At 35.2% G+C, this 27,094-nt stretch overlaps 2 protein-coding genes across 4 annotated transcripts; one reads left to right on the top strand and one right to left on the bottom strand.

Moving 5' to 3' along the window:
• Nucleotides 1-1,210: 1,210 nt before the first annotated feature.
• Nucleotides 1,211-20,657, bottom strand: LOC100814443 (MLO-like protein 10). Of its 3 annotated transcripts, XM_003534184.5 has the most exons (15): nucleotides 20,113-20,651; nucleotides 19,570-19,627; nucleotides 19,161-19,378; nucleotides 18,165-18,281; nucleotides 4,761-4,821; nucleotides 4,517-4,605; nucleotides 4,094-4,168; nucleotides 3,931-4,019; nucleotides 3,784-3,833; nucleotides 3,641-3,681; nucleotides 3,391-3,564; nucleotides 2,933-2,968; nucleotides 2,764-2,831; nucleotides 2,488-2,548; nucleotides 1,211-1,937 (listed from the first exon to the last, which is right to left on the bottom strand). In XM_003534184.5, the coding sequence occupies exons 1-15, from the start codon at nucleotides 20,311-20,313 to the stop codon at nucleotides 1,542-1,544; spliced, it is 1,734 nt and encodes a 577-aa protein (XP_003534232.1). In that variant the 5' UTR covers nucleotides 20,314-20,651; the 3' UTR covers nucleotides 1,211-1,541. The 3 variants fall into 3 exon arrangements, with proteins under 3 accessions (XP_003534232.1, XP_006587547.1, XP_040860984.1); XM_006587484.3 differs by lacking the exon at nucleotides 20,113-20,651 and having other exon boundaries at nucleotides 19,169-19,378; nucleotides 19,570-19,629; XM_041005050.1 differs by lacking the exons at nucleotides 1,211-1,937; nucleotides 2,488-2,548 and adding an exon at nucleotides 2,579-2,688 and having other exon boundaries at nucleotides 20,113-20,657.
• Nucleotides 20,658-24,920: 4,263 nt separating this feature from the next.
• Nucleotides 24,921-25,676, top strand: LOC102668227 (secreted RxLR effector protein 161-like). Its single transcript, XM_006588236.1, has 2 exons — nucleotides 24,921-25,038; nucleotides 25,186-25,676. Exons 1-2 carry the CDS (start codon nucleotides 24,921-24,923, stop codon nucleotides 25,674-25,676), a joined length of 609 nt encoding a protein of 202 aa, XP_006588299.1.
• Nucleotides 25,677-27,094: the final 1,418 nt, after the last annotated feature.

Here is a 27,094-nt window from a genome sequence, read left to right on the forward strand (position 1 = left end):
AATTTCTGAAAAAGAATAAACGGCCAAAGAGGAGCAACAAATTAACATCGATGCATACAATTGGTACGTGACGTAGTTTCTTCATAGTGCGCACATATCATATTTTTGCTCCACGACACGCTAACGAGCACCTCGTTTCTTGTGTTATTATAATTATATAATAATACTGGTGAAGGAAGTAAAAATGGTAAGAAATCAAACCAAAAGTAAATGAACAAACGAAACAAGGAAATTTAGACCATGCATGAAACCTATAAAGATTAAAATTTATTTTTCCTTCTCCTAAAAGTTAACAAAGTTTGAATTTTATTTCTGCAAAAAATATCGTCCATTTGGTCTTCATACAAATCACTGCATCATCACAAGCTATCACCGCACCACGCACGAACCATACGAACCGCACTCACCACCGCCAAATCCCGTCACCCTTTCTAAACCATAAGCTCTGCTCTGGTCCCTCAAGAGTTGTCTAATCTTCCCCTCCCTCATTGTCCATTTTATTTTATTTTTTAAAACTTTGACTTGCTTGCGTTATTTTATATTATGTTATATTTAATAAAATGATTTTTTTTTATGAAATATGATTTATTATGTTTGTTTCTAAAATATATTTTCTAGTTTGACTTTAAATGTGACATGTTGTGATATTTTTTAAGTCATAGTTAATTTTTAAATTTTTTTATTAATTAAAAAATTTATTTGACAACTTAATAAACAAGTTATTTTTAATAATTTTTAACATTTTTAAACGTTATTTAAATTATTATTTTTAAAATATTAATTTTTAATATTTTTTTTCATTTTTATTCTTCATATATTTATTAAATTTCTTAGTTATCATTTTTAAATAAATAATATACTTTTTTTTTCTGTCATCAAACATTTATAATTTAATAAACTAACATTTTAACTACCAATTAATTTTCCAACTTTCAATTAACTTTTTAAATAATTTTACGAAACATAACCTTAAGTTTGAAATGATTTTTATGTTCTATTTTAGTAACAAAACATAGATAAGAGTTAGATTTTATTAGATACGTACAGTAATAGATAATAGATTCTCGATCAGTTGACCAACTCGTATAACACAAAAAATAAAAATAAACTGCAGCTCTTACCTCAACCTTCTCATCCCAGGTTTAATCAACAAATTCAAGAACCGGGAATCATACAATGTAAGAATATTGCAGAACCTACAGAGCCGGTGTAACTGAATGTATATTCTTCTATATGCTCTACTTGGCCAAAAAGCTTATATTATAATTGGGATTTACATATACCCTTCAACATATAACACATAATATACCTAACAATTCTGTCCTCTAATTGTTCCTAACGATCCTTTTGCTCAAGCACACGAATCAAAGCAATATAATAAGGCTATAAGCATGATTTTGAGCAAGCTTAAAAGTTTCCAATGCCCGGCAAGTGTTTTTAAGAACAAGAATGTACAAAACTGACTATATCATGATCAAGTATAACAATATCTAGAAAGCTGTAAAAGAACAAAGAATGGTTGAATGGAGTAACTTCTGATGCTATTTCATGCTTCTTTCCAGGCTTGACAAATGTAAAGGGGCCTCTTGATTGTTGGCTGTTGGGTGGTGTTCATTTTCTTTTGCTTCTTCCTCATCATGGTCCACTCTTACTATCAAGTTTGGTGTTGGTGAAATGGAAGACAACTCGGTATCAGAATGGTAATCATCTTGGTCATCGTAGTTTGATACGAAGTGAGTTGAGTGACCGGTAGTTTTGTAACGGTGTAGTGTGGGGCCAGAAGAGTGTATTGTTGAATCAGTGCTGCTTCCATCCATGGCTCGCACCTTGGAATTTCCAAGTTTCACTCCTTGCTTCTTTTTCACAGCCATGTGCCATTTCTTCAACGCCTTCGATGTTTGTTCGTCAAATATTGATTTTTTCATTCTTGAGCCCATCTGCAGGTGTTTACCATGATCATAGTCAATTAATTCACCTAGAAATCTTAGTAACTTGTAAGTATAAAGGGAAATGACGATTGCATCATGAAAATCAAATTTTGTAAAATACCATCTGAATGGCTAGGCTCTAATAAGCTCTATGAATAAGGAGGATTTATCCTAAATGTTTCAGGGGAATCAGGAATTATTAAGATTTGTTAGTTAGGTTGTTATTAGTCTCTAATAAGCTCTATAAATAGAGAATTCACACACTATAATTGTATCTTTCATCATATTAATAAAATGGGTTATTTTCATGGAAGTCCTTTGCTATTCTTTGAGCTTAATGAGCTTTGGCCCTCATCAACCTGGAATTACTTGCATCTGTCCTCGGTTTTCTTATAGAAATTAATTATTGGAATTTAGTCATTCATCTCACAAAGCAAAACATTTGTATTAATACTGATCGCTGTTTAGTTCATGCTCACTGAAAAAACATCAATCAAAGCATTAGAATGGCTCTGATCAAATAGAACAAAATCAGAAGGAAAAAAAAAGTATGTGCTACCTGAGTAACAAGAGCATATAATGGAAGGGTGATGTAGCTGCAGAGACATAGCACCCCAAGCCTTCAAACGACATGAGAATTCATCAGATTAGTTTATGGCAATGTCAAATGCTTCAATCACATTAATGCTGGAGGAGTCCCCTTTTCTATTGTTTAGCAGTTATAGCCTCAACCAATTGCGTGCTCGTATAAAAATACCAGCTAAATTGAAGTATGAAATGAATACTTTAGGCATGCCATTTTATCGCAAAAGAGAATTTTAAATCCAACACTTACCCTAAAGCTACTTTCACTACTGCAAGCTTGTAGTCAGCATGGAAACAATTTCTCAGCCCAAAAGAATACTGGAAATCAAGAAACCATTCATTTATTAGCCATTTACCAAGATCTATATAGGCCAGAAAAAGACATTATTTAAGATCAAGGTGCAAATAGCGGTCAGTACCCATATCCACAAGAAATATGTTATTTGGAACGCATTCTGCAAGAAAAAACAAATCAGTTAGGAACAAACATTAAAAACTTAAAATTCAAAACTACAGCAAAGTTTTTCTCACTAAATGAACTATTTTTTAATTAAAGTCAGCTAGGAAATATTATACTATTTATTTAATAGCAAATCCGTCAACATATCTTAAATAATGTAAATGAACTATTTTTTTTTAATTAAAGTCAGAATATAAAAATTATTTACTTTAAAGCGCTATTTGAAACTGGCAAATTTTCCTGATCATGCAGAAGAGTTTTCAAGGTAAACATATGTTTATATCATTAGCTATGTTCATTTGCTTTCTGGTAAAGTTGCATTTTCAATTCTAAACCAGAACTGTATATACATGTGTTGTCTGTTCCATCTGCTAAACATTTGTTAATGATTCGGCTTAAAGGAAACAAATTGAATACCTGGAACAAAGCAAAATGGATAAGATGAAGAACTAATTGAGGCCGACCAAACCAAAAATATCTGTCTGAGCCTTGAACAAGAGGAATCCCTTGGACAACAGCATGTCTTTCTGTAATTTCAATAGCCATGTTTGCCAGTGCAGCTTGAAGTTTTGTTCCAACAGCCAAAATTATCTGCAATCAATTAAACGGTTTATAATTGTAGGTCCTAAACACTCTACATACTATATATAGGGAACAGAATACTTACCACAACAGGAATTAAGGATGCCCAAAACATAGCATGCCATCCTGGAAATTTATTCAGGATTAACCAACTGTTATTCTTTAACTGAATATTCAACTGAAGAATTGTGAATTCCATAGGACTTCACTACGAAAATAGTTGCTCACCGTTAACATTTAGGAGCAGAAAAACAACAAACGATGCCCAGAGGACAGGACTGTCAACAAAATAGTGAGAATATATGTCAAACAAGATACCATTGGAAAAATCATAGATGATAAGATGCTACAGATGCATGTGTAGAAGAGTGTTACCTGACTCCAACAACTACCTTGAAGTCATCCTCCAAGGATCTTTTGATATACTTTTGGAAGTTAAATTTACTTCCAGGAGCCAGGTGAACCTACACATAATGCACTGTCAAAAGAGGGAAGCAAATTCAGTGTTAAAGAACATGTCTTGTGGAGTAGGACTCACCGTGATAAATCCATTGCGCAAAGCCAAGTAGTCAGCCTTGCCTACAGACCTATAAAATTGTCTAAAGAAGCATCCCTGAAATTGGCAACATTGAAGACATGGTACAAGAGGTTAATTTAAAAAGAGCATGATAAACTTAATTCAAGTAGTAAATAAAAGGCATTTTATTACTAATGATATAAAAAAAAATGCAGTAGTGAATCCATTAGTTGTTCTACTTCACTATCCAAATTTTCTGAGCTATATACCTCAAACAATACCACTAAAGTACCATTGTTCTTTTTCTTTAACAAATTTACATGTCTATGACGGTTCCAACAAAAGGCATGGGATCTTGCACCTATAACTTGTTGATTAAATCAAGTCCTCAACCTCAGCCAAATATAAAATGAAAACATAGCAGATTAGTAAAACGAGTCTTACTATATAGAAGAAGATTGAATATCTTGTCCAAAAAGAAGCGTGAGCTTTCACAAATGATGTTTCATGTGTCAACCGGAATCTTGAAGGATCTGCAGGCATAGTAAATTCCCAATATTGGCATGAGATTGTATGTAGCAGCATTTCAAAGTAAATTAAATTGGTATACTTATTAGTAACATTAAGGAACTAGTTATTTTTACTCCCAAAGAAGAAAAACAGTTAAATACATCATTGGACATCATACCATTGGCGAACTCGTACCCATGAGATGAAGTCTCCGCCTCCCATGCCTTCCATCCACGAATCTGCACAAAAAAAAAAATATGCAGTCACCATAGTAAGGTACCAACTCTTCAGTCTTCACTATCTATGAACACAAAAAGGACATGACACAGCTCCAGAATTATATTAACAGACCAATATATAGTCAAAGACTCAAAAATCTAATCACAGTAAAAGTTTGGGAGCAAAAACATTTTCTATCTTTGACCATCTCATAGTGATAATCGCCAAATACGCCTTAATTCTACACATGATTTGAAGCAATTATATAGCATTTTTTATACCTTGAGTCTTGTTTTGACTCAAAGTTAGCATAAAATAAGGAATTACACGTAGATACCTTAGGTTAGGTTGTTAAATTGTTAGGATTTCTTGATGTTTTTATGGAGTTTTGCAGGAATTGAGTCAGAAATCGTAAGTGGAGATTTGCTCACTTAAGCGCGGCTTGTTGTGCGCTTTAGCGAGTCAAGACAAATGGATTTTGAGGAACCACCGACAAGCCTCGCTCATGCGAGCCTCTTTGGGCGCTTGAGCGAGAGGATTTAGAAGCTGATCGATGAAGCCGGGCTAGCTTAAGCATGATATGTTATGCGCTTAAGAGATTTCAACCAGAAAGCACACTTGAAACCACTGAAGGTCCTCGCTTAAGCCTACCCGGGGCGCTTAAGTGAGGGAAACCAAAGCTAGGGAATTCACAAAGGCCTCGCTTAAATGCTACATTGTGTGCACTTAAGCGCCAGTAGACAGTAGCTAGATCACTTTGAATCAAAGAGTCTCGCTAAAGTGAGGCTATACCCACGCTTAAGCGAGAGAGTCGTGTCAGGCCCATGCCCATAGCAGTTTATAAAAACCTGGTGCACAAATGAAAAGTGCTCTTGGCACGAATTGAAGCAATTTTGTTCTATGAGATAGAGAGTATCAATCCTAGGCTTTTAGTTTGAATTCATTGTATGATTTCTATTAGTCATTGTACTCACATTACGAGCAGCTAATCTCCTCATCTATCGGGTTGGAAACGGCTTAACCTAATTTCATGTAATTCTCTATTTAATATAATTGTTTATGCTTTTATTATTCTTCGTCTATTCTTAATGCTTGTTTTACTTGATCATAGGAACCGTTAGCTTAGTTGAAAGACACTCTTTTGGTTCTTGAAACTGAGAAGAGTACCTAATTGGGATTATTGCTAGACATAGGTCAATACCAATTGGACTCATTAATTATTATATTCAAAGAATATATTTGTGAATTGGGGATAAATAACATAAATAATCAGATTAATTGTGTTTATTATATTGACAGAAGGGGCAACCAAGTCCAACCATGGTTGTTCAAACCTCTTGATTCTCACAACAATACTGCGATCATTCTCTTGCCCCTCTATTTACATTACTTTTATTCTCATATTAGTTCTTTAATTATGTTTCATTGTTCATTGTTCTCTAAATTGTTCACAACAAACCTTTGAGAAAATACTTTTAACAAAACCTTAGCCCTTTAATTAGAATTGTCAGGATAAACATTAGTCCTTTGGGAGGTGTACTGTTCAAGACCCACAAAATACATGTGACATCCTACATTTTTTTTATCAGCAAAACTATATATATATATATATCCTACATGACGCTCTAGGACACGTATTAACCCTCCACGTCAATCCTACAATAAGAGCGCAGACACTTGATCCTTAACAGTCGGGCTCCCTAACCGACAGATTATCTTTAATCTATTGATATTTGAATATCTTTATCTATTGGTAGATAGTTAATTATCTACAAAGCCACACATTAACTACAATGTACAATTATTTTCTAGTTTTTATCTATAAGCTACAATTTATCTGTAACATTATCTACAAGCTCTCGACTATTATTTATAGGCCAGGAATTATCTGCAAAAGTTATAACAGTCCCTAAAAACAAAGACCCGCAGTTACACTCCACTCCTATAAATATCAAATTCCATCAAACCCTCAACACATTCGCTCACATCTCGAGCTTACACACACTTCGACACACGAGCAATAAGCCTATGCCTCTCTCTCTTTTGCTCACTCGAGTTTATATTTAAGCATATACTTGGTTTATCTCCTAACTCATATACTTATTTGAGCGTCAAAGTCCTTTGTTTTTGTTAGGAATAATTCAGAAATGTAATTAGGGGTTAATGAAATTGTGGATTGTTGAGTACATATAAATAAGTACTCTTATATTGTAAAAGTAGAGTGTGTGGTTGAATAAACAGAGAGAATTAATTTTCCATTAAAGAAAAAGGTTCTATTATTCTTTTGTTCTCTCATGCACCTGTGTACAACTTAGTGCAACAACTTTCTCCCTTTCTCTCTTCACCTTTCTCTCTTCCTTGCTCCAACATAGTGGTATCCAGAGCCACTGGTTCAACTCCGCTGCAACAATCATTGGAAGCATGAAGCAATCGATGACGACCTTCCCCGGAAACCTACCAATCCTGGACGGAAAGAATTGGGATTGTTGGCAAATTCAGATGAAGGCGATCTTGGGGAGTCAAGATGTAAGTGATATCGTTGAACAAGGGTTGTCGGCGCTTCCCGATGGAGCTACGGAGGAGCAGAAGGTGGCGCACAAGAAAAACAAGATGAAAGATTGCAAGTCGATGGTGTTGTTCCACCAGTGCGTCGATGAAGCACACTTACAGAAAATCTCAACGGCTAGCAATTCGCGAGAGGCGTGGAAGATTCTTGAAAGGTGTAACATAGGAGCGGAACAGCTGAAAAGGTGAAATTACAAACCCTTCGTCGTCAATATGAGTTGATGCAGATGGAGGAAAACGAGAGAATTGCTGTCTACCTCAATAGGATCATAAGTCACACAAATGCGATGAAGGTTTGTGGATAAACGATCACTGATCAATCAATTGTAGAGAAAATCTTGAGAATCCTAACCCCAAATTTCGACCACATTGTCGTGGCAATCGAAGAGTCCAAGAAGGTAGAAATCTTGAAGGTTGAAAAGTTGCAAGGCTCACTCGAGGCTCATGAGCAAAGACTCATGGAGAGATCAATGGCAAGGTCTGGTGACCAGGTTCTACAAGCTACGGTCTCCAAGAAAGGTGGTTATGGAGGAAGATCCAGTTTCAGGAATCGAGGTAGGGGAAGAGACCAGAGAGGTGGTGGCTTCAAAAATTCCCAGAATTTCTCTCAAGACCAAGAAAGAAGTGATCAAGATTGACCAGAAAGCTCAAATAAAAGGGGAACTTCCAAAAAATGGCGTGGAGGAAGGAAAATGGTTGATAGAAAGAATCTCAAATGTTTCAATTGTAACAAGATTGGACATTTCTCCGCTGAATGCACAACACCCCCAGCTCAGAATGAAAATCATGGGAAGCATCATGAGGAAACACACTTAGCTAAGGAAGTACTGAGACAAATTTAGAGGAAAAACCTCTTATGCTCATGATGGTCACAAACCATAATCCCAAAGATGATGAAAGATGGTACATTGACTCAGGAAGCTCGAGTCACATAACAGGACACAATAATTGGTTTGTGAATCTTGATGAAACCAAGAAGAGCACTGTGAGGTTTGCTGACAACAGGGTAATCCAAGCAGAGGGAATTGGTGAAGTTCTGATTAAAAGAGATGATGGGAGTAGTGCTATACTATCAGAATGTCTCTATGTGCCCAACATGAAGAGCAACCTCATCAGCTTAGGTCAACTGGTGGAAAAGAAATTCCACATTGACATACACAATGGATACCTTGCAATTTTTGAGCCAGTAACTGAGAAAATGGTGATAAGAACAAAAATGGCATCTAACAGAACATTCCAGGTAAGTCTTAGAAATCTAGAATCTCAGTGTATGACTGCAGAAATCCTAGCTGAAGATACTTGGCTAAGGCATTTGAGGCTAGGGCATTTAAATTTCAGGGATTTGAGCATGCTTAGAAATAAGGAGATGGTTCTAGGGTTACCTGCAATCCAGATTCCTAGTAAAGTCTGTGATAGTTGCTTAATCAGTAAGCAACCTAGAAACTCTTTCAGTAATTTCACACCATCTAGAGCCAATGACTTACTCCACATTGTATACTCTGATGTATGTGGCCCCTTTGATGCCCCATCACTGGGAGGGAGCAAATACTTTGTGACATTCATTGATGATCTAACTAGAAAGATATGGATCTATCCAATACAACCCAAAAGTGAGGTATTTTCAGTGTTCAAAAACTTCAAAGCACTGGTAGAAAAACAGTCTGGTAAATGCATCAAGATATTCAGAACTGATGGGGTGGAGAATTTACCTCAAAAGAGATTGAGGATTTTTGCAAGGACCAGGGCATTGTGCATGAGGTCACAGCCCTATACACACCACAACACAATGGAATTGCAGAAAGAAGGAACAAAACCATTTTAAACATGATAAGAAGCATGCTCAGAAGTAAGAAGTTACCACACAGTTTCTGGGCTGAAGCAGCCACAACTACAGTATATGTTTTAAATAGGTGTCCTACAAAAAAGCTTGATGGCAAGGTACCTGAGGAAGCATGGTCTGGAGTAAAACCCTCTGTGAGGCACTTTAGGATCTTTGGATCCTTGTGTTATAGGCACATACCAGATCAGAAGAGAAAGAAACTGGATGACAAAAGTGAAGCTATGATATTTGTAGGGTATAATTCTACTGGATCCTACAAATTATATAATCCTAAGAAGAATGAAGTAGTGTTCAGCAGAGATGTTCACTTTGATGAGACACAAGCATGGAACTGGGAAAAATCTCAAGAAAGGCTCACCTTTGTCAGTAGTTTACAGTTTGAATGGGAAGATGAAAACACAACTGAGAATGTTTGGGATATAATCAATGGTACTGAGGAATTCCAGATTGATGAAGCCAGACCTCAAAGACAAAGGAATCTACCAGCTAGACTCAGAGATTTTGAAGTATATCCAGATAATGCAATCTCAAAGGATGGAGATTTGGTTCAACACATGGCATTACTGGCTGATACAGAACCAGTGAGCTTTGAAGAAGCTATCACAAGCAGTGTTTGGAGGGATGCTATATTAGAAGAAATCAAGTCAATAGAAAAAAATAATACCTGGGAGTTGGTGTCACTCCCAACAGAGAAAACTCCAATAGCTGTCAAATGGATTTTCAAAATAAAATTGAAGCCTGATGGTACTATAGGTAAGCACTTGTTGCTAAGGACTTCATGCAGAAGGAATGACTGGATTACTCAGAGGTCTTTGCCCCAGTGGCTAGACTTGAAACAATAAGATTACTAGTTGCCCTAGCAAGTTGGAAACGATGGATATTGTGGCAACTTGATGTAAAATCAGCATTCCTTAATGGCCCCTTAGAAGAAGAAGTTTTTGTTACACAACCCCCTAGTTTCATAAATAAAGGGAGTGAGGATAAGGTACTGAGATTGAAGAAAGCCTTGTATGGCCTAAAACAGGCTCCTAGGGCTTGGAATAGGAGGATTGATTCCTTCTTGGCCAAGACAGGATTTCATAAATGCAGTGTTGAGCATGGTATGTATGTAAAGCAATTGAGTCAGAAAGCTGGGAATCTCTACATTTGTCTATATGTTGATGACCTACTCATCACAGGGAGTAGTGCATCAGAAATTGAAGCATTGAAGGAAAGCCTTAAGGGAGAGTTTGAGATGACTGACCTTGGTGTCTTGTCATATTTCCTAGGCTTAGAATTTCAGAAGCATGATTGTGGTCTGTTTATGCATCAAAGTAAGTACTTGTTGGAAGTACTAAAGAAATTCAAGATGCTAGATTGTAACCCCTCTAAAACACCAGCTGAAATGAGTTGCAAATTGGGTAAATGTGAAACTGAACCTGCAGTGGATTGTACCTTGTATAGGCAAATTGTTTGGAGTCTCAGATTCATTTGTCATTCCAGACCAGGAATCACTTTCAGTGTGGGAGTTATCAGTAGATTTATGAGTGATCCAAGACATTCACATATGATGGCAGCTAAAAGGATACTGAGATACTTGAGAGGCACACTAGACTTTGGTGTTCTATTTCCACATCAGAAAGAAAAGGTTGAGCCATAGCTTGTGGCTTATTCAGACTCAAACTGGGGTGGAGATGTTCTTGACAGAAAAAACACAGTGGGGCATCTTTTCTTGTTTGGAGGTGCTCCCATCTCCTGGTGCTCTAAGAAACAAGATGTTGTTGCACTCTCTATTTGTGAAGCAGAGTATATAGCTGCTTGTTCAGCAGCATGTCAAGCTTGTTGGCTGTCCTCATTACTAGAAGAATTGGGAGTAGTTACTACTGATGCTGTAAAGTTACTGGTTGACAGCAAGTCAACAATTGACCTTGCTAAAAATTCAGTCTCTCATGGTCGCTCTAAGCACATTGAAACTAAGTTTCATTTCCTAAGAGATCAGGTAACTAAAGGAAAAATCAAGTTAGTTCACTGCAAGACAAAAATTCAGTTGGCAGATATCTTCACAAAAGCCTTGAAGATAGACAGATTCAAGGAGCTGAGAATGATGATGAATATTCTAGAGCTTTAGGATTGATTAAGTAATTCCAGCTTTGTTATTGTCTGTTGTTGGAGTATTACATTTTGAATCATGGGGGGTGTTAGGAATAATTCAGAAATGTAATTAGGGGTTAATGAAATTGTGGATTGTTGAGTACATATAAATAATTACTCTTCTATTGTAAAAATAGAGTGTGTGGTTGAATAAACAGAGAGAATTAATTTTCCATTAAAGAAAAAGGCTCTATTATTCTTTTGTTCTCTCATGCACCTGTGTACAACTTCTTTCTCCCTTTCTCTCTTCACCTTTCTCTCTTCCTTGCTCTAACAGTTTTGTACTTCCCCCTCCTGTCCTCTTGACAAGGCACTTCTAAAGCCGATGTGCGAAGTCCAAAAGTCCACTTCGGCCACGTCCACCCCGACGTGTGCTACCTCTGGATTTTGGTAAGTACATTTGGCATCCATCGTGGGGATGCGATAAAACATATCCCGTGGTCTGTCGTCAACTATCTCTTGTTCATCCATGGTTAGCACTCGGTTTGGCCTTAGATACGAGACCCCTCTTGAAGACTTTCATCCTCCTCCTATAGCAACTCCAAAATTACATCGCAGAGATGGAGCGACACCATGAGGAGGAGTTTTACAAAGCTAAAGGTTGACCATGATCAGCTGGAGGCTCATGTCAAACGTCCCCAGGGCGATGAGCACTCTGCTCATGCATTGCATGAGCGCCTCCAAGGGGAATCACACCCCTAACGCATAGTCAACACTCTAGATGACTTAAGTCTCTCCCAAACGTGATGTCCAGTAAGGCGGACTACTCCTCAGCATCCTTTCGTTGACCACATTATGGAGGCTGACATACCCATGGGGTAAAAACCACTCAACCTCGAGTGGTATGATGGGACCACAAATCCAGATAAGCACCTGGATGTCTTCCTAACTTAGGCGAACCTTTATACTAATGACAACGCGATTTTATGTCGTGTCTTCCCAACTCAAGGGGACAACATTGACCTGGTACGGTGACCACCCACCTAGGTCTATACACAGCTTCGACACCCTTATCGAACACTTCTGCGCACAGTACACAAATAACAAGTCTCACCGTATGACCTCGGCCGCCTTGGTCAGTCTGCAACAAGCAGACGACAAGTCCTCTAAAAAAATTCATGGACAAATTTGGCGACACAACCGCCAAATCCAAAATCTTAACCCTGAGGTAGCGTTGCATTCCATGCTCCTCGCCCTATGCCCCAACAAGTTCGTGGACAGTGTGTGCAAACCTAGGTAGTGCACGCAAATCAGTAGGGACCTCACTACCCATGAACACTGGCGCATCATCGACGTGCTATACAGACATGTGGATTTGTTTGCTTGGTAGCCGTCTAACGTGCCGAGAATTCATCACAGCATAATTTTCCACAAACTTACTCTGTGTCCCTAAGCCAAACCGATATCACAGAAGAAAAGAAAGATGTGAGAAAAACAACGTAAAACCGTCAAAGAAGTCAACAAACTCCTCAATGCAAACTTAATTAGAAAAGTCAGGTATTCTACCTGGCTCTGAACAGGGAGTGCAACATCACAACGTAAAGGTTCCAACATCGTCATGGTCAAAAAGTCCAACGACAAAAAGCGAATATGCACCGACTACACTAATCTACAGGGTGTGCCCCAAAGATACATACCCTCTGCTGGAATCAATAGATTAGTTGATGGAGCATCCGGGTTCTAAGTGTTAAGCTTCCTAGATGCTTACTCCGGATACAACCAGATTAGGATGCATCCTCCAGACGAGAAGAAAATGACATTTATTACTTATGGACTGAGTCTTCAAACAGTAGATCGGACGAAACATCAAGGTATATGTAAACGACATGGTCGTCAAGTCTCAAAGTATAGCCTAGCATGTGACGATCCTGGAAGAAGTGTTCGGGAAACTCCCCAAATATGACATGCGCCTCAATCCTGAAAATTGTACTTTCAAGGTAATGGAAGGCAAGTTCTTCGGCCTCAAGATTTTCACAGTCTAAGCTTCTCTTCATCCTTTGCCATAAGGAAAATAGACATTTTGGGATCACTGTTAAAGGCCCTAGGAGCAGTAAAATACTTACTAGTTGTTATCAACTACTTCATCAAGTGGATTGAAACAAGACCACTACGGGAAATTAGGGCCAATGAGGTGGAGAAATTCACCTGGAAACATCTCATTTGTAGGTATGACCTCCCATGCGCCATTGTCATGGACAACAACACTCAATTCAAAGCTCAGACTTACAAAGAATTCCTGACAAGACTACGCATCAAGCACCAAGTCATCTCTTTCGAACATACTCAGACCAACGGTCAGACAAGGGAAGCTAACAGAGTCATCCTCAGGTTCCTACGTACTACACTCAACAAGTCTAAGTGTCTATAGAAAGATAAGTTCTTCAGTATACTCTGGGCGTACCATTGTTCACCCAAAATAACAACCAACGAAACTCTTTACTGACTCACATATGACACATGATCCCTGTTGAAGTCAGGAAACTATCGACAAGGAGACTATTGTTCCAGCAACAACAAAATGAAAAAAAAATATGAGGGTAGAATCCTGTGCTGTTTTCATAATTTTCTTATCAACACAACAACATCCATAGTCATAACTCGAAGGTTCTTAAAACCCAAGGACCACCCTTGGCAAGTCCTCCTTCTAGCACTAAGTCTCTAGTATGTGTCACCCACAACAAGTAACATGTATGTAAGAGTAGGTCACTAAGTCTCCAGTACATGTCACCCACAACGAGTGACATGTATGCAAGAGCACGTCACTAAGTCTCTAGTACATGCCACCCACGACGAGTGACATGTACGCACGAGCACAATATTATGCCTCCAGTACGTGTCACTTCATAATTGACATGTACACACGAGTATACTACCATGACTCCAGTATATACCACCCGCGACGAGTGATATATACACAAGAGCACACTACCATGACTCCAGTACATGTCACCCACAACGAGTGACATGTGCACACAAGCACATCACTACGTCTCCAATACATATCCCCTACGGCAAGTGACATGTGCACACGAGCACATTACTACATCTCCAGTACATGCCACACACGGTGAGTGACATTTGTCCTTACCAATCTTTTCTATTCCTAACCTTTATCTATGCAAGAATACAAGCCTATAAAAAACATAAGGTCCGCCCTTGGTACTTCTCCAAAACCCAAGGTCCACCCTTGGTACGCACTCCTCCAAAAATCAAAGGTCTGCCTTTGGTATGAACTTTGGCAAAACACAAGATTTTCCCTTGGTACACATTTCTACAAAACCCAAGGTACCCCCCCTTTGAGCTGCTCACTTGCAAAAATTACGACGACCACCACCAAAGGTCCAAGTTCAACAAAACGAACTAACACCATACTATTTGGCAAGACTTTCAATCAAGTGAAAGTTATACGTGTTCCTCATAACCATCAGAGGAGAAGCTTCACAGGTCAAGATGACGATGGACGACGACGCCACAACAAAACACCATTGGAGCCAAAGAGGAAAGAGGCAGCACCGTAAGAGCACTAGTGGCTACCACACCGACACTCAACAAAGGTGCCGTAGCGGTGGACGATGGCGCCACAACAAAACCAGCCAAAGTAGCTGACTCACTAACTTCAACAGCAACAAAAGTGCGCTCCTGAACAACAATAACAACAGGAGATGAAGGAGCAGGAGAAACAGTAGAAGGAGCCTCAACGCCCGGTAGAAGGGCAACTCGCACTAGACGTCAACCCTGCAACCTGCCTCAGGGCACGAAGGCTCATAGGGGCCTTGGATTTCTTACGGTCGAACAGCCCAACACCATCATCTCGCTTCCTCTTTGCCAAAACAAAGGAAGGAGTGCTGGGAGTGACCTTAGCAACAATAGCACTAGGGTAGACCTCACCAGCAAGTTGACCCCCTTTTCCAATAGTGGCAGACGGTGACACAATCTCACTTGCAAGTTTGACCTGCTTCACGAGTGACCCCCAGGCGAAGTCACCAATAATACTTGCAAAATAAGCAACAATAGCACAACCAAGTGTTAATTTTGGCTGACACCGACCTCAGACACAAAAGACAAGGTTAGGCATTTTACCATCCAAGGCGGTGAGGAGATTGCTCACCGAAGGAAGAGACAGAATGACTCATGCATCTAGCGAGGCCAGCAGTTGCTCCAAAATAGCCTTGTGGACTCTCTCCACAAGGGTCAACAGATCCTTGTCATACGACTTGAACCTGGTAGGGTCAAACTGCCAGTAGAATGAGAAGCAGGACTTCCCGTCCCTATGACAAGCCATTAGTCATGACACCAATAGCTAGGACCTTAAAGAAATGGTACGGCGAAAGATGTTTGAGTCAAACTCAAACAACTTCTTGAAAACACTGTTCAAGGAAACCCAACCAATCTTACTAGTTAATTTCATCTGGAAGAAAAACAAGAATACTGACACATTGGGCCGAATGTTGAAGAAAAAATACAAGATTTCAAAAACTCTCACCATTGTCCAACTGTTTGGGTGGAGCTAGGAAGGAACTATATTCAAGTGCTCAAGCAGAGCACACTAGAAAACAGTCAAGGGGAGAATGAGACCTAAGACCTCAAACAAACACCTATAGATAAAATAGAAGGGTGAACTGCCCGACGCCACTCTCAAGAACGAGAAGTCATCACTTCCACAAGCCTGAATGGATAACTTGCAGAAGTTCTTAGGTCTCGCCAATTTCACCTAGCGTTGAAGAGCAATAACACTCGCTGCCAAGGTGAGAGAGAACTTGTATTTCAGAACGTTATCCCTCACCCAATTATAGCCAACGATGGCAGGGGCAGACGATGACGACCAGCGCTATGGTTACGTCCCACACGGGGAGACGCCCTGACATCTCCCCCACCACCTCTCGTCACACCCCCAGAAGCAGAAAGGAGAAGAATCATAATAACCGGGATAGGCTCCCAGGCAACAGCGGAAGACCGCGTCCTCCCGCGAGGGACAGAAGTTCCCCCTCCAGTCCGACACAAGGCCTTCACCCTCTTCGAAAAGGAAGACTCGCTGTTGGAGGCACCACGACGAGTATCCTCTGACGAGGAACCGCTAATAGAAATGACATCTAAGTCCATAATGGGTTGCTCAATTGAACCCCTAGAATCACTGTCACCTATGCCGATGGTAAATCATACAAGAAGGAAGACATGATAAGAGAAAATGAATACCTTGAAGACTGAAGAGACAAACGAAGAAGAAAAGGGAAACCATAAGCAAGAAAGCAAGGAAGCAAGGAAATTTTGAGAAAAAACAGTGACCTGAAATCAAATGTCACTCCATTTAAAAGGAGGCAAACTCTTCAGTAACTGGCGGAAGCTGAAGTGGTGCCCTAAAATTTCACACCACGACGCACCCCCACTTAGGCACACACCCCGACTCCAATGCATGCCCACTTTGCAAGTGACACGTATGCAAGAGTACTGCGCGTCTGCAGCAACAAACAGAACGTAACATTTGTCTTCAATGCACCTTCCAACGGTCAGAAAAGGACAGAGTTATCAAATCTGTAGACCTCCCACACTTGACATGCGAAAGACATGTCCATTCCAAACAACTTCACAAAAGCAACCCGGACAACACTTGTTCAGGCTCGGGGGCTTGACAAGCCACATCGACTTGCAATTCTTTCACACTTCTCGAGGTTACCACACCTGACGTCAGACAACATTCGACCCTACAACAGGAGCATAAACACTCGACCTTTAACAGTCAAGCTCCCTAACAAACAGGTTATCTCTAACTTATTGATATTTAAATATCTTTATCTATTGGCAGGTAATTAATTATCTACAAAATCACACATTATCTATAAGGTACAATTATCTTATAGTTTTTATCTATAAGATACAATTTATCTCTAACATTATCTACAAGCTCCCGAGAATTATCTGCAAAGGTTATAACAACCCCTACAAACAAGGACCCGCAACTATGCTCCACTCCTATAAATATCAAGTTCCATCAAACCCTCAACACATTCGCTCACATCTCGAGCTTATACACATTTCAGCACACGAGCAACAAGCCTGTGGCTCTTTCTCTCTTTTGCTCACTCGAGGTTATACTTAAGCATATATTTGCTTTATCTCCTAACTCGTATACTTACTTGAACGTCAGAATCTTTTGTTTCGCAGGTTCTCCCTCTTATCCTCTTGACAAAGGCACCTCTCAAAGTCGGCGTGCAAAGTCCAAGAACCCACTTCGGCCACATCCACCCTGATGTGTGCTAGCTCCGGATTTGGGAAGTACAAGAGGAGACTTGGATGAAAGTCCTATTACTATTTCGAAGCTTGAGGTTTCACTTGTCCATACGAAAAATCCCTAACACATAGCAAGTGACCAATCTCAAGACTTATCTATGTTGAAGTTGATGTACCTTAATTGGGTCTTGGCTTAAATATGGTTGTTATTATATTCTCTAGCACAATTTTCAACCTACCTACAATTGCATCCACTATGTTTCAACTCCCTCTAATAAACCCAATAATAACTGAGATAGAAAAATGTGATAAGGAAATAATTTGAGCCATTATATCTTAAATTTAAACTAAATTTACTCATTGTGTTTCCTTTTCTCTTAGAAGAAAATAATAAAATTATAAAGCAGTAAATTGAAGGAATTTCAACTATTAAATCTTCCAGACATTATGCTTCCAATTTTCCAAAGCAAAGAGGAAGTCATAAGATTAGTTACCACCTACCAACTAGATATCCTTAAAATGCATAGATATGGAAAAATAACTGAAGTACTCAAGCAATGAAGTTGTAAAAAGAAAAAAGAATTAAGAAAGAGCCATGCAGACCTTTAATCTCCCAAGAAGCATTGTAATGGCACTGTAAAACACATGTAGGACTGCTAAGAAAAATACGAGGATGTGTAACTGGTGCAATCCATTGCCAGATATAAGTGGCTGATGTCTCTGTAAACAACAACAATTACACAGGAAACTACTGATATGAGAAAAAAAAATGCTAATAAAGTTGGGCAGTATTGAGCAAAAGCAATTTTTGATATTATGCTGACTGTTGACAGAAGAGAATAAGTGGAAATTGTAGAGGGTTCTGCTTTGAAACCCAACAAAAAATGGGAATGTAACACTTAAAAAATCAACATAAAATATATTATTTTCCTGAAGCAAGCATACATTTAATGGCATTTTGAATTAGCCAATCATTTGTTTTCAATTAGCCAATCCACTCCTGAGATGGCATTTTGAATGAGACAAATGTGCATCAAACAATATGAAATAACATAACATGACTACAAAAATATTGTTTATTTTTGTAAACATACACCTGCAAAGTGTTACATAAACTATCATGTTGAAATACTTGGAAGTTTAACTAATTGAAAACGGGAGTGTAACATCTATAATCAACATAAAATATAGTATTATTTTCCTAAAGCAAGCATACATTTAATGGCATTTTGAATGAGACAAATGTACATCAAACAATATAACAGAAGTTACACAACATAACAACAACAACAACAACAACAATGCCTTATCCCACTAGGTGGGATCGGCTACATGGATCAACTTCCGCCATAATGTTCTATCAAGTACCATACTTCTATCTAAATCATTAAGTTCGAGATCCTTCTTGATAAACATAAATATGACTAAAAAAATATTGTTTATTTTTGTAAACATAAACCAGCAAAGTGATACATAAATTATGATATTGAAATACTCGGAAGTTTAACCAAGAGAAAATCTCCAAGCCCCTTTTGACTAAAGAGCATAGAGTAAGGTTTTCATTTAATTAAAAATAGCTTAGCGTGGAAACATAATTACCTCCTTACATTGGTAAGGGGTAGCATCATCTGACAAATATCTGCGTTCATAAGAAAGAAGTTTCCTACGGTGTTCCTCTTCACTACTTGATCCCTTGTCGTTACCAACATAAGGACATGGCAACAATTTGTCTGCCACATCCATAGGAATGCATATTCTAACAATGTAACTCTGCCCGAAAGTCAGAAGCAGTGAAAGGAAACCAAGAACCATCAACTCTGCCAAAGACAAAATCAACAACATAAAATGTTCAAGAAATAATTGTTATAATTAATATTTATTTATTATTATTGACATAAATTACAATAAAAGAAAATTTAGTCAAGATGAAGAGTCAAACTGCTTTGGCTCCACCAGATAAGAATGAGTTCATAACAACTAACTAATCGCTTTAATGAAAAATTCCTACCAGCTTTGACCTTTTCCAAAGCCTCAAGCAAAGCTTTCTTGTGTTTTTCCCTTAGCCACTGAGAAAAAAGTCATGAGATTAGCAAACAAGAAAATCACAACAAGCAACGATCACGCAATCAAAACAACCCCTTAACTTAAAAAAATTCAGAAATTAATCAAATTATGACACAATCTCAACAAAAACAAGAGTTTCCACAGAAGCCAAAAAAAAAAAAAAACTGAAACTGCAAAGGCAGAACAGACAATGCACATCAATCAAAACAAAATCAAGAACCCTGCAAGATTCAGGGATCAAATTCAAAGAACAAAGCCTCAGTAATAGAGACAAAAAAAAAAGAGAAGAAGAAGCAAAAGGGACAAAAATAAAGAAAATAAACAATTGCATTGAGACCAAATTAAGGTAAATTTTACCAAACAAGAGGATAGAAGAGACAGGTAACTTCATTGTGAAAAGCATAAGCAGGGAAACAGTGCTAATAATTGCAAATACAAATCAGAAAAAAAGAAAAAGAAAAAGAAACGTTTAAAAATGGTCACACACCGTTCCCACTTTGTGAAGGCTTTTCTCCAGAGTTATGGATATCAAGATGAAAACAGTGCAGACACCAGCCACAGCCCATGTTGGTGTCTGATCAAGGTCTTTGGAACCAATACTACTCTCACTCGAAGCCACAGCCACACAACAACAGCACAACCATGAAACCAGACAAAGAAAAAGATTTCTGTACTTTAAGACAGACATTATAGTTTTAAGCACAAAAACACCCACTATTCTCAAAAGAACAACTAGCACTACAAGATGAGAGAGAAAATGAAAAATGGGTTCTCAGAAAAATATTGCAAAAACAAGGATTATTTATATTATTAACTGGGTTGTTCTGAAACAGACAAAGATAATAACTTTATAACTTTTTCTTATCTGGGTTGGTATTGAAAAAGAAGAAGTCCTCAAAGGGGGTGCATTTATTGAAGAAGAACTCTTCTTAGAAGTGAGAGAAAAAAAAAAGTTGTGGCTTCTGGTGGTGCTGCAGGAGTAGCAGGCATGTATTTTTTCTTTTTCGTTTATAACGTTCCTTTTGTTATTTGCCAACTTGATTTGTGGCGAATATAATTGAAGTAAATTTTGAGTCTGTCTTGGTATAGAAATAAAAACAGTAATGAAAGTGAAATTATTTATTTATAATGAAAATATTTATTTGTGTGAATTATAAAAGTGACATTCTATTTTTCTAAATAAAAAATACCAAACACTTAAAAACGAGTTTGTTTCAAAGATAAAAAATTTAGTACAAAAAATATAGTATAATTTTTTTAATTACAAAATAATAAAAAATTAATTTTAGACATATTTTATTCTTGGATGAAATATAATCTCACCTTCAAACAATACTTAATTATTTACGACAGGGGGATAAAAATATTCCCATGAGACACATCATCCACTCTCTGAGTAAAAATAAAAATACACTTTCTTTGCTATTCATTATTCCACTATCATCTTAATGTTCCCTTCATATACGTTTTATGGGTAAAATAATTATGGGACCGTGATAGTGGTATTTTTATGGCAGTTTTTTTTTTTATTTTTGAACTTTCTTGTGGATTATTACATTTGAACTTATTTTGGACATATATATATATATATATATATATATATATATATATATATATATATATATATATATAAAATAAACTTTATTGATAAGGATATTTCAGTAATTATTATATATATTTCTAGGGAAAAAATGTTAAAAAAAACCCGTGTTTTAATTATTTATGGGCATATAGAAATATTTTCAATCATTTTTAATAATTAATCAAAATATTTTTTATTTTATATCCAAGAATAATATTCTCATGTTTTATTGTTAAAAATGATATTTCCAGTGCTAAAAAAATTATCCATGAAATAAATATCTCCTAGATTAAATTATACAACTTTTTTGTTGTTGATTGAAAGTTTAAATAAATTGAATACTAGACTCAAGTAAGTCAAAATGATCCTAACACATCAATGATCATTCTTCATTTTGGGACATAATTTTAAATTTTTTATTTATTTATTCAAAATATGAAACTTGTTTCATTAAATAACTTATAAAAAATTGTGAAATAGAAATGATGTTCGAATAAAAAATAATGGTGAGAATTATATAAAAAAAATGAAGCTCACATGTCACTAGCAATTAAGAAAAAATTTAATGTTAAATATTTTCACATTTTTTATTACTCTTTAGGTTGACTTTTCATTTGATTTTTTATCATGTGTTATGACTCTTTTTGGTTAAAAAATTAATTGATTTATATAATTTTTATATACCCAATTAGATAAGTTTCACATAGTAAAAAAAAGTTAAAAAAAAAATCCCAAAATAAAGAGCATCATTATTTTAGACAGCGAGAGATTTTTTAATTTTACTAAATTTGTGCAATTTTTTTAATTAATTATCGAAATAGATAGATTTTGAAAAAAAAATATGAGAATAGATAACTCTGTGTTTGGAATTTGGAAACGTACTTTCATATGAAATCGTGTTTTTCTTTTTATATTTTTTGTTTTGAAAAAAAATGAAGTTGTCTTTTAAATGACGATTTCAGTATTTTATTTTTTTATGTTAATAAGTTAAAATCGTGTTTGCAACGACGATATTAATATTAATTTATAATAATATAAAGAATTTGTCTTTACCATTATAATTATTTTAACAAATTTATTAATTTTTATAATAATTATTTTAATCATAAAAAAATCCGATTGATTGAGTTATACTGATAATTTCGAGCCTTCTAAACTCAATTTTATATTTAGAATTAATTTGTGAAAAGAAATTTCATTGATTACGTTAACTACCCCCACAATACGGTTTCACTCTCACCGAGTGAAATCTTCTGTTTCAGCACCGAAATAGAAGTTTAAGACAGCACCGAAAAGCTCAGTGCTTAAAGAAGTTTTGTTTTTTTTAAGGGTTGTGCTCAAGATTTTTTAACATGAATAAGTAAGATAAAAGTATAATTTTGTTGGGTATTTTTTTTTGTCCAAACCAGAATCTCTAATCTATTGAATTAAAAAATAATTTTATTTTAAATATGTAATTATCATTGATCCACAGAATTTTTTTTATATACAGTAAGAATTAAACTTAAATTTTTTTTAATAAATAAATTATTTTTATTTATATAAATTCGACATAATCTTATCGTATTGCACCAACCTATTGCATTTATTTATAATCTCGTTGCATATGACCACTTGATAAATACGCATGAAAATAATTGGTTCAAAATAAATAAATAAAATACGTTTCTACAATAATTTTTAACTAATAATTTTTTCGGTGGTTCGGTGAACAATGAACATCTAACATATTTAATTAAGATAAAAAAATCCATGATTGTTCTTGTTTGTGAAGTAGGTTGTCTAATCCGCGTTCCTTGCTTGCTTTCTCAAATGTTTGATTCTAATGTCTGATTCCGTGTATCAGAAACACAAAGTATATAGCTTTGTTATATCACTTTAGAAATTTTGTCTTTATTCTGTGCGTAAAGGAAACATCTTATATTACAACAAGAAAAGAAAAAGGAAACCATATCTAGACTTGCATTAATCTCTGTAATGATTGACCATTTATTTAAGTTAACCTTGATTTCCGGTTACCTTGCCTTTGAATTCAATTTGAGCAACTCCACCTGCCTTTGATTGCTACCAAGCTAGAGTCATGACACTCAGCAAGGTTCAACCAAGTGAACATTATTTTCTCCTTTGCATTAAAAAGTGAGCATTATTTTATCACCATTAAGAACACGCAGGGACGACTGACCTATGTTGGTCCTTAGTGGTATGTTTTTTTTTTTAAGTAGGTAAGAGAGAAAGTTGACTTTTTATCATTTTGGATTCTTTAAATAAAATATCAAAAATGGATGGTTAAATAAATTATTTATTAAAATAAGTTTTTTCACCCTTATAGGATGTAACAGATATTATCTTGTTTGTTTGGTGCAATGATGTTTTAGTGACCAGTGTAAAAAAAATATTTGTTTACATTGATTTCTTTATAATTGATATAGAAAAATAATTTTTACATGTATTTTATAAATAAAATACTCTTTTATGTCAGTTATAAATATAAATGACGTATTATTCTTTTAATAACTAATAATCTATAAATTAAAATCTTACAATCTTGCAATAACTTAATAAAATCATTAACAATTGTAGAACACTTATAGATACTATATATAAAAAAACCTTATTGATATGTACTAAAATATAAATATTTTTAATATATATATATATATATATATATTTCAAGATTATTAATATTTTAAATGTTTTTAAATATTTATTATGTATTTATATTTGATAATCGTTGAACAAATTTAATAATATTAATAAAATAAATATTTAACAATTCACCATCAACCAAACTCCAAAAATTTGTCTACCATAACCCAAACAAATATTTTTTCTCATAACAATTTAATGAAATTATTTATCTTAAAATCGATTGTAAAATATTTTAGTAATAATTGTTTTTCACAAAAAGGCGCGATTGGATTTGTATTTTTTTTTAATAATTTTTAATACTACTACTACAATCTTGTTTACAGCTAATTCAACTACCCTACCTATTTGGGTTTTGGACTTTATATTTATTAAGTAACTACCCAACCAAATATGAAGCTTTTTTTATAAATAAAAAAAAATACTATTACAAGCACGCTCTATTATAAATATTCAAATTTGTAGTCGAAATGAGTGAAAATATTTAACAAAAATAAGTGCATTTTAAACATAAATTACAAATTAAAACCATATACATGTTAACTATTAATTTATGTATAATAAACTATCACTATCTACTATTTTTTCTTTTTTATCAATTTTTTTTTTGTTTTTTTTTCTCTTGTGTTGCATTAACCGTCATTTATGCATATTATTTTATATATTTGCATGAAAGTAAAAACATTAAGAAAATTTAACTTAATTGGTTAATAAAAAGTCAACTTTAAGAGTATGACATTGTTTATTGATAAATTTCATCTTAAAATCAATTGATATTAAATAAAGTTATCTAATAAATATATAAACTGCACTCCAAAGAGTGAAACAGTCGATATGAAACTTGGATATTTTTCAATAATTATATGGAAACCTTTGTCCCTATTGTTGGCATCACGTTAGTTTGAACTCTTCTTGCCATTGCAGCTGCTAGCCAATGGCCCTGACTCAACTGGATGTCAAAAATGTTTTCCTTAATGGTGAGCTCAACGAAGAGGTCTATATGTGTCCTCCTCTAGGATACACACTTATTTGACCAACAGGGTTTTGTTGTCTTCATAAGGCTCTTAATGGCCTTAAACAAGCACCCCAATGCATGGTTTGCTAAATTTCACAATATTGTCAGTAAGTTGGGTTTCTCTTCCAATGGTCATGACTCTGCTCATTTTACTCGTAAAAGAAAAAGAGGTATTGTTGTCTTACTTCTTTATGTTGACGATATGATTATTACTGTTGGCATTGTTGAACTCAAGCAATTCTCGAGTCAACATTTTGAGATAAAGGATCTTGGACCTCTATGTTATATCTTCTAGTGATGGCATATATCTCTCACAGGTCTTACTGGTAGTAAAATTGAACGCACTCCTCTTGAACCAAATGTTCGATTTACTCCTCAAGATGGTACTTTGCTACTAGATATCTCTTCTGTTGTTCATTTGGTTAGTCAGTTCATGAAGGTCCTGTGTACCACGCATTATGTTGTTGTCCTTCGCATTATTCGTTATGTCAAGGGTACTTTATTTTATAGTCTTTATTACTCTGTTGCATCCCCTTTGACTCTTCAAGCTTACTCTAGTGTTGATTGGACTGGTGATCCTATTAATCGTCGCTCCACCACTAGTTTGTGGATTTTTCTCGGAGATTCTCTTATTTCTTGGAGAAGCAAGAAACAAACTTTCACAGCTGGTTCTAGCACTGAAGCTGAATATCTTGTACTTGCTGATACTACTTCTAAAATATTATGGCTTGGTTGGTTTCTTGCTGATTTAGAAGTAGTTCAATCTTCCTCCACTGATATTTATTGTGATAACCAAAGTGTCATCTAAATTGTCCACAATGATGTTTTCCATGAGCGCTCGCATATTAAGATTGATTGTCACTTCGTTTGTTTGATATTGTAATTAAATTTAGAATCAATCATGATTTTATCCTTGATTTATATTTTTATTTAGTTGTCTCCTTTTACATGATAAATAGGAGCAAAATATTTTTCAAATATTTTAATTTATCTTTTACTCTTATTCTAATGGTTGAATAATATTCGTCAATTATTTATTGTAAATTTTTAGATACTTTGATTCATACCAATAACTGAATGTAAGTTAAATGAGAAATTAAGGATTTTTTTCTGAATAAAAATTAAGCATGTATTTACTATAACATTAATTTTATTTTGTAAATTTAACTTACTTTCATATTAAGGATGACTATATTTTTTTTGTAATTTAAAAAAAATCATTTTATAGAAGTCTACTCTTAATTGGTAAAGACTAATTTATAGACGTCGATCACTTAAGTATATTAAATATTTCTTGCATTCCAAAATAATACTAATAGTCTTTTAAGGATATGATACACCGGTTAAAAAATATTTAATTGATATAAATTGAAAAGACTATTATTTTGAAAAGCTCAGCCAGACTTTATATCACCAGATGTGATCGAGTTTTTCATACTTGCCACACCCTTCGAGAAGATAACAAATGTGCTGAATTGGTCAAATTAGATCTAAATTAATCTTCTGGACGAGTTCATTAGGTTTTGGATGTCCCACCGCATAACAATGCTTCTATTTATGCTTGTAGCTGATGCATCTGGAATAGCTTTCCCTAGAGTTTATTTATTAGAAAATCCTTGAACAAGGTATGAGAGTAGCTGAATGAAATACCAATGGAGTTTGAATTAAAAAAAGAATAAAAATGACAACTATAGGATCATAACAGAATGGTTTAAACTACAAGAGATTAAAAAAAATTGTTACTCACAGTAATCAATTTTTTACATTAAAATTTTTGCTCTCCTTTTAATATAACTTTTTCTAAAATTTATCATTAATATTTCTTTTTATTTTAATTGTTTGTTGATATATATATATATATATATATATATATATATATATATATATATTTTAAAATTAATAGTATTTCAAATCTAAAAATAATTAATACAAGAAATATTATAAATTAAATCTTATATAATAAACAAACATTATTTTAAACTTATCTTATAAATAAAAACCAAGGAAGTATATGCAAAATAAAACTAACCTACTTGTATGGTTGGTTTTGGTCAAAATAGTAAGAAAGACAATTCAAAAAAAAAAAAAAAAAAACTAGAGAGAGATACATCATACATGTAACTATGCTACTCATATAACGTAACTATGTTTAGACACAACATCCTTGAGGTAACGCGCAAATAACGATACATCTAACTACACAACTCATTCTAACAACTCAGCACA

The sequence above is a fragment of the Glycine max genome, chromosome 9 (genome assembly GCF_000004515.6).
Source record: "Glycine max cultivar Williams 82 chromosome 9, Glycine_max_v4.0, whole genome shotgun sequence".
Taxonomy (NCBI): Eukaryota; Viridiplantae; Streptophyta; class Magnoliopsida; order Fabales; family Fabaceae; genus Glycine; species Glycine max.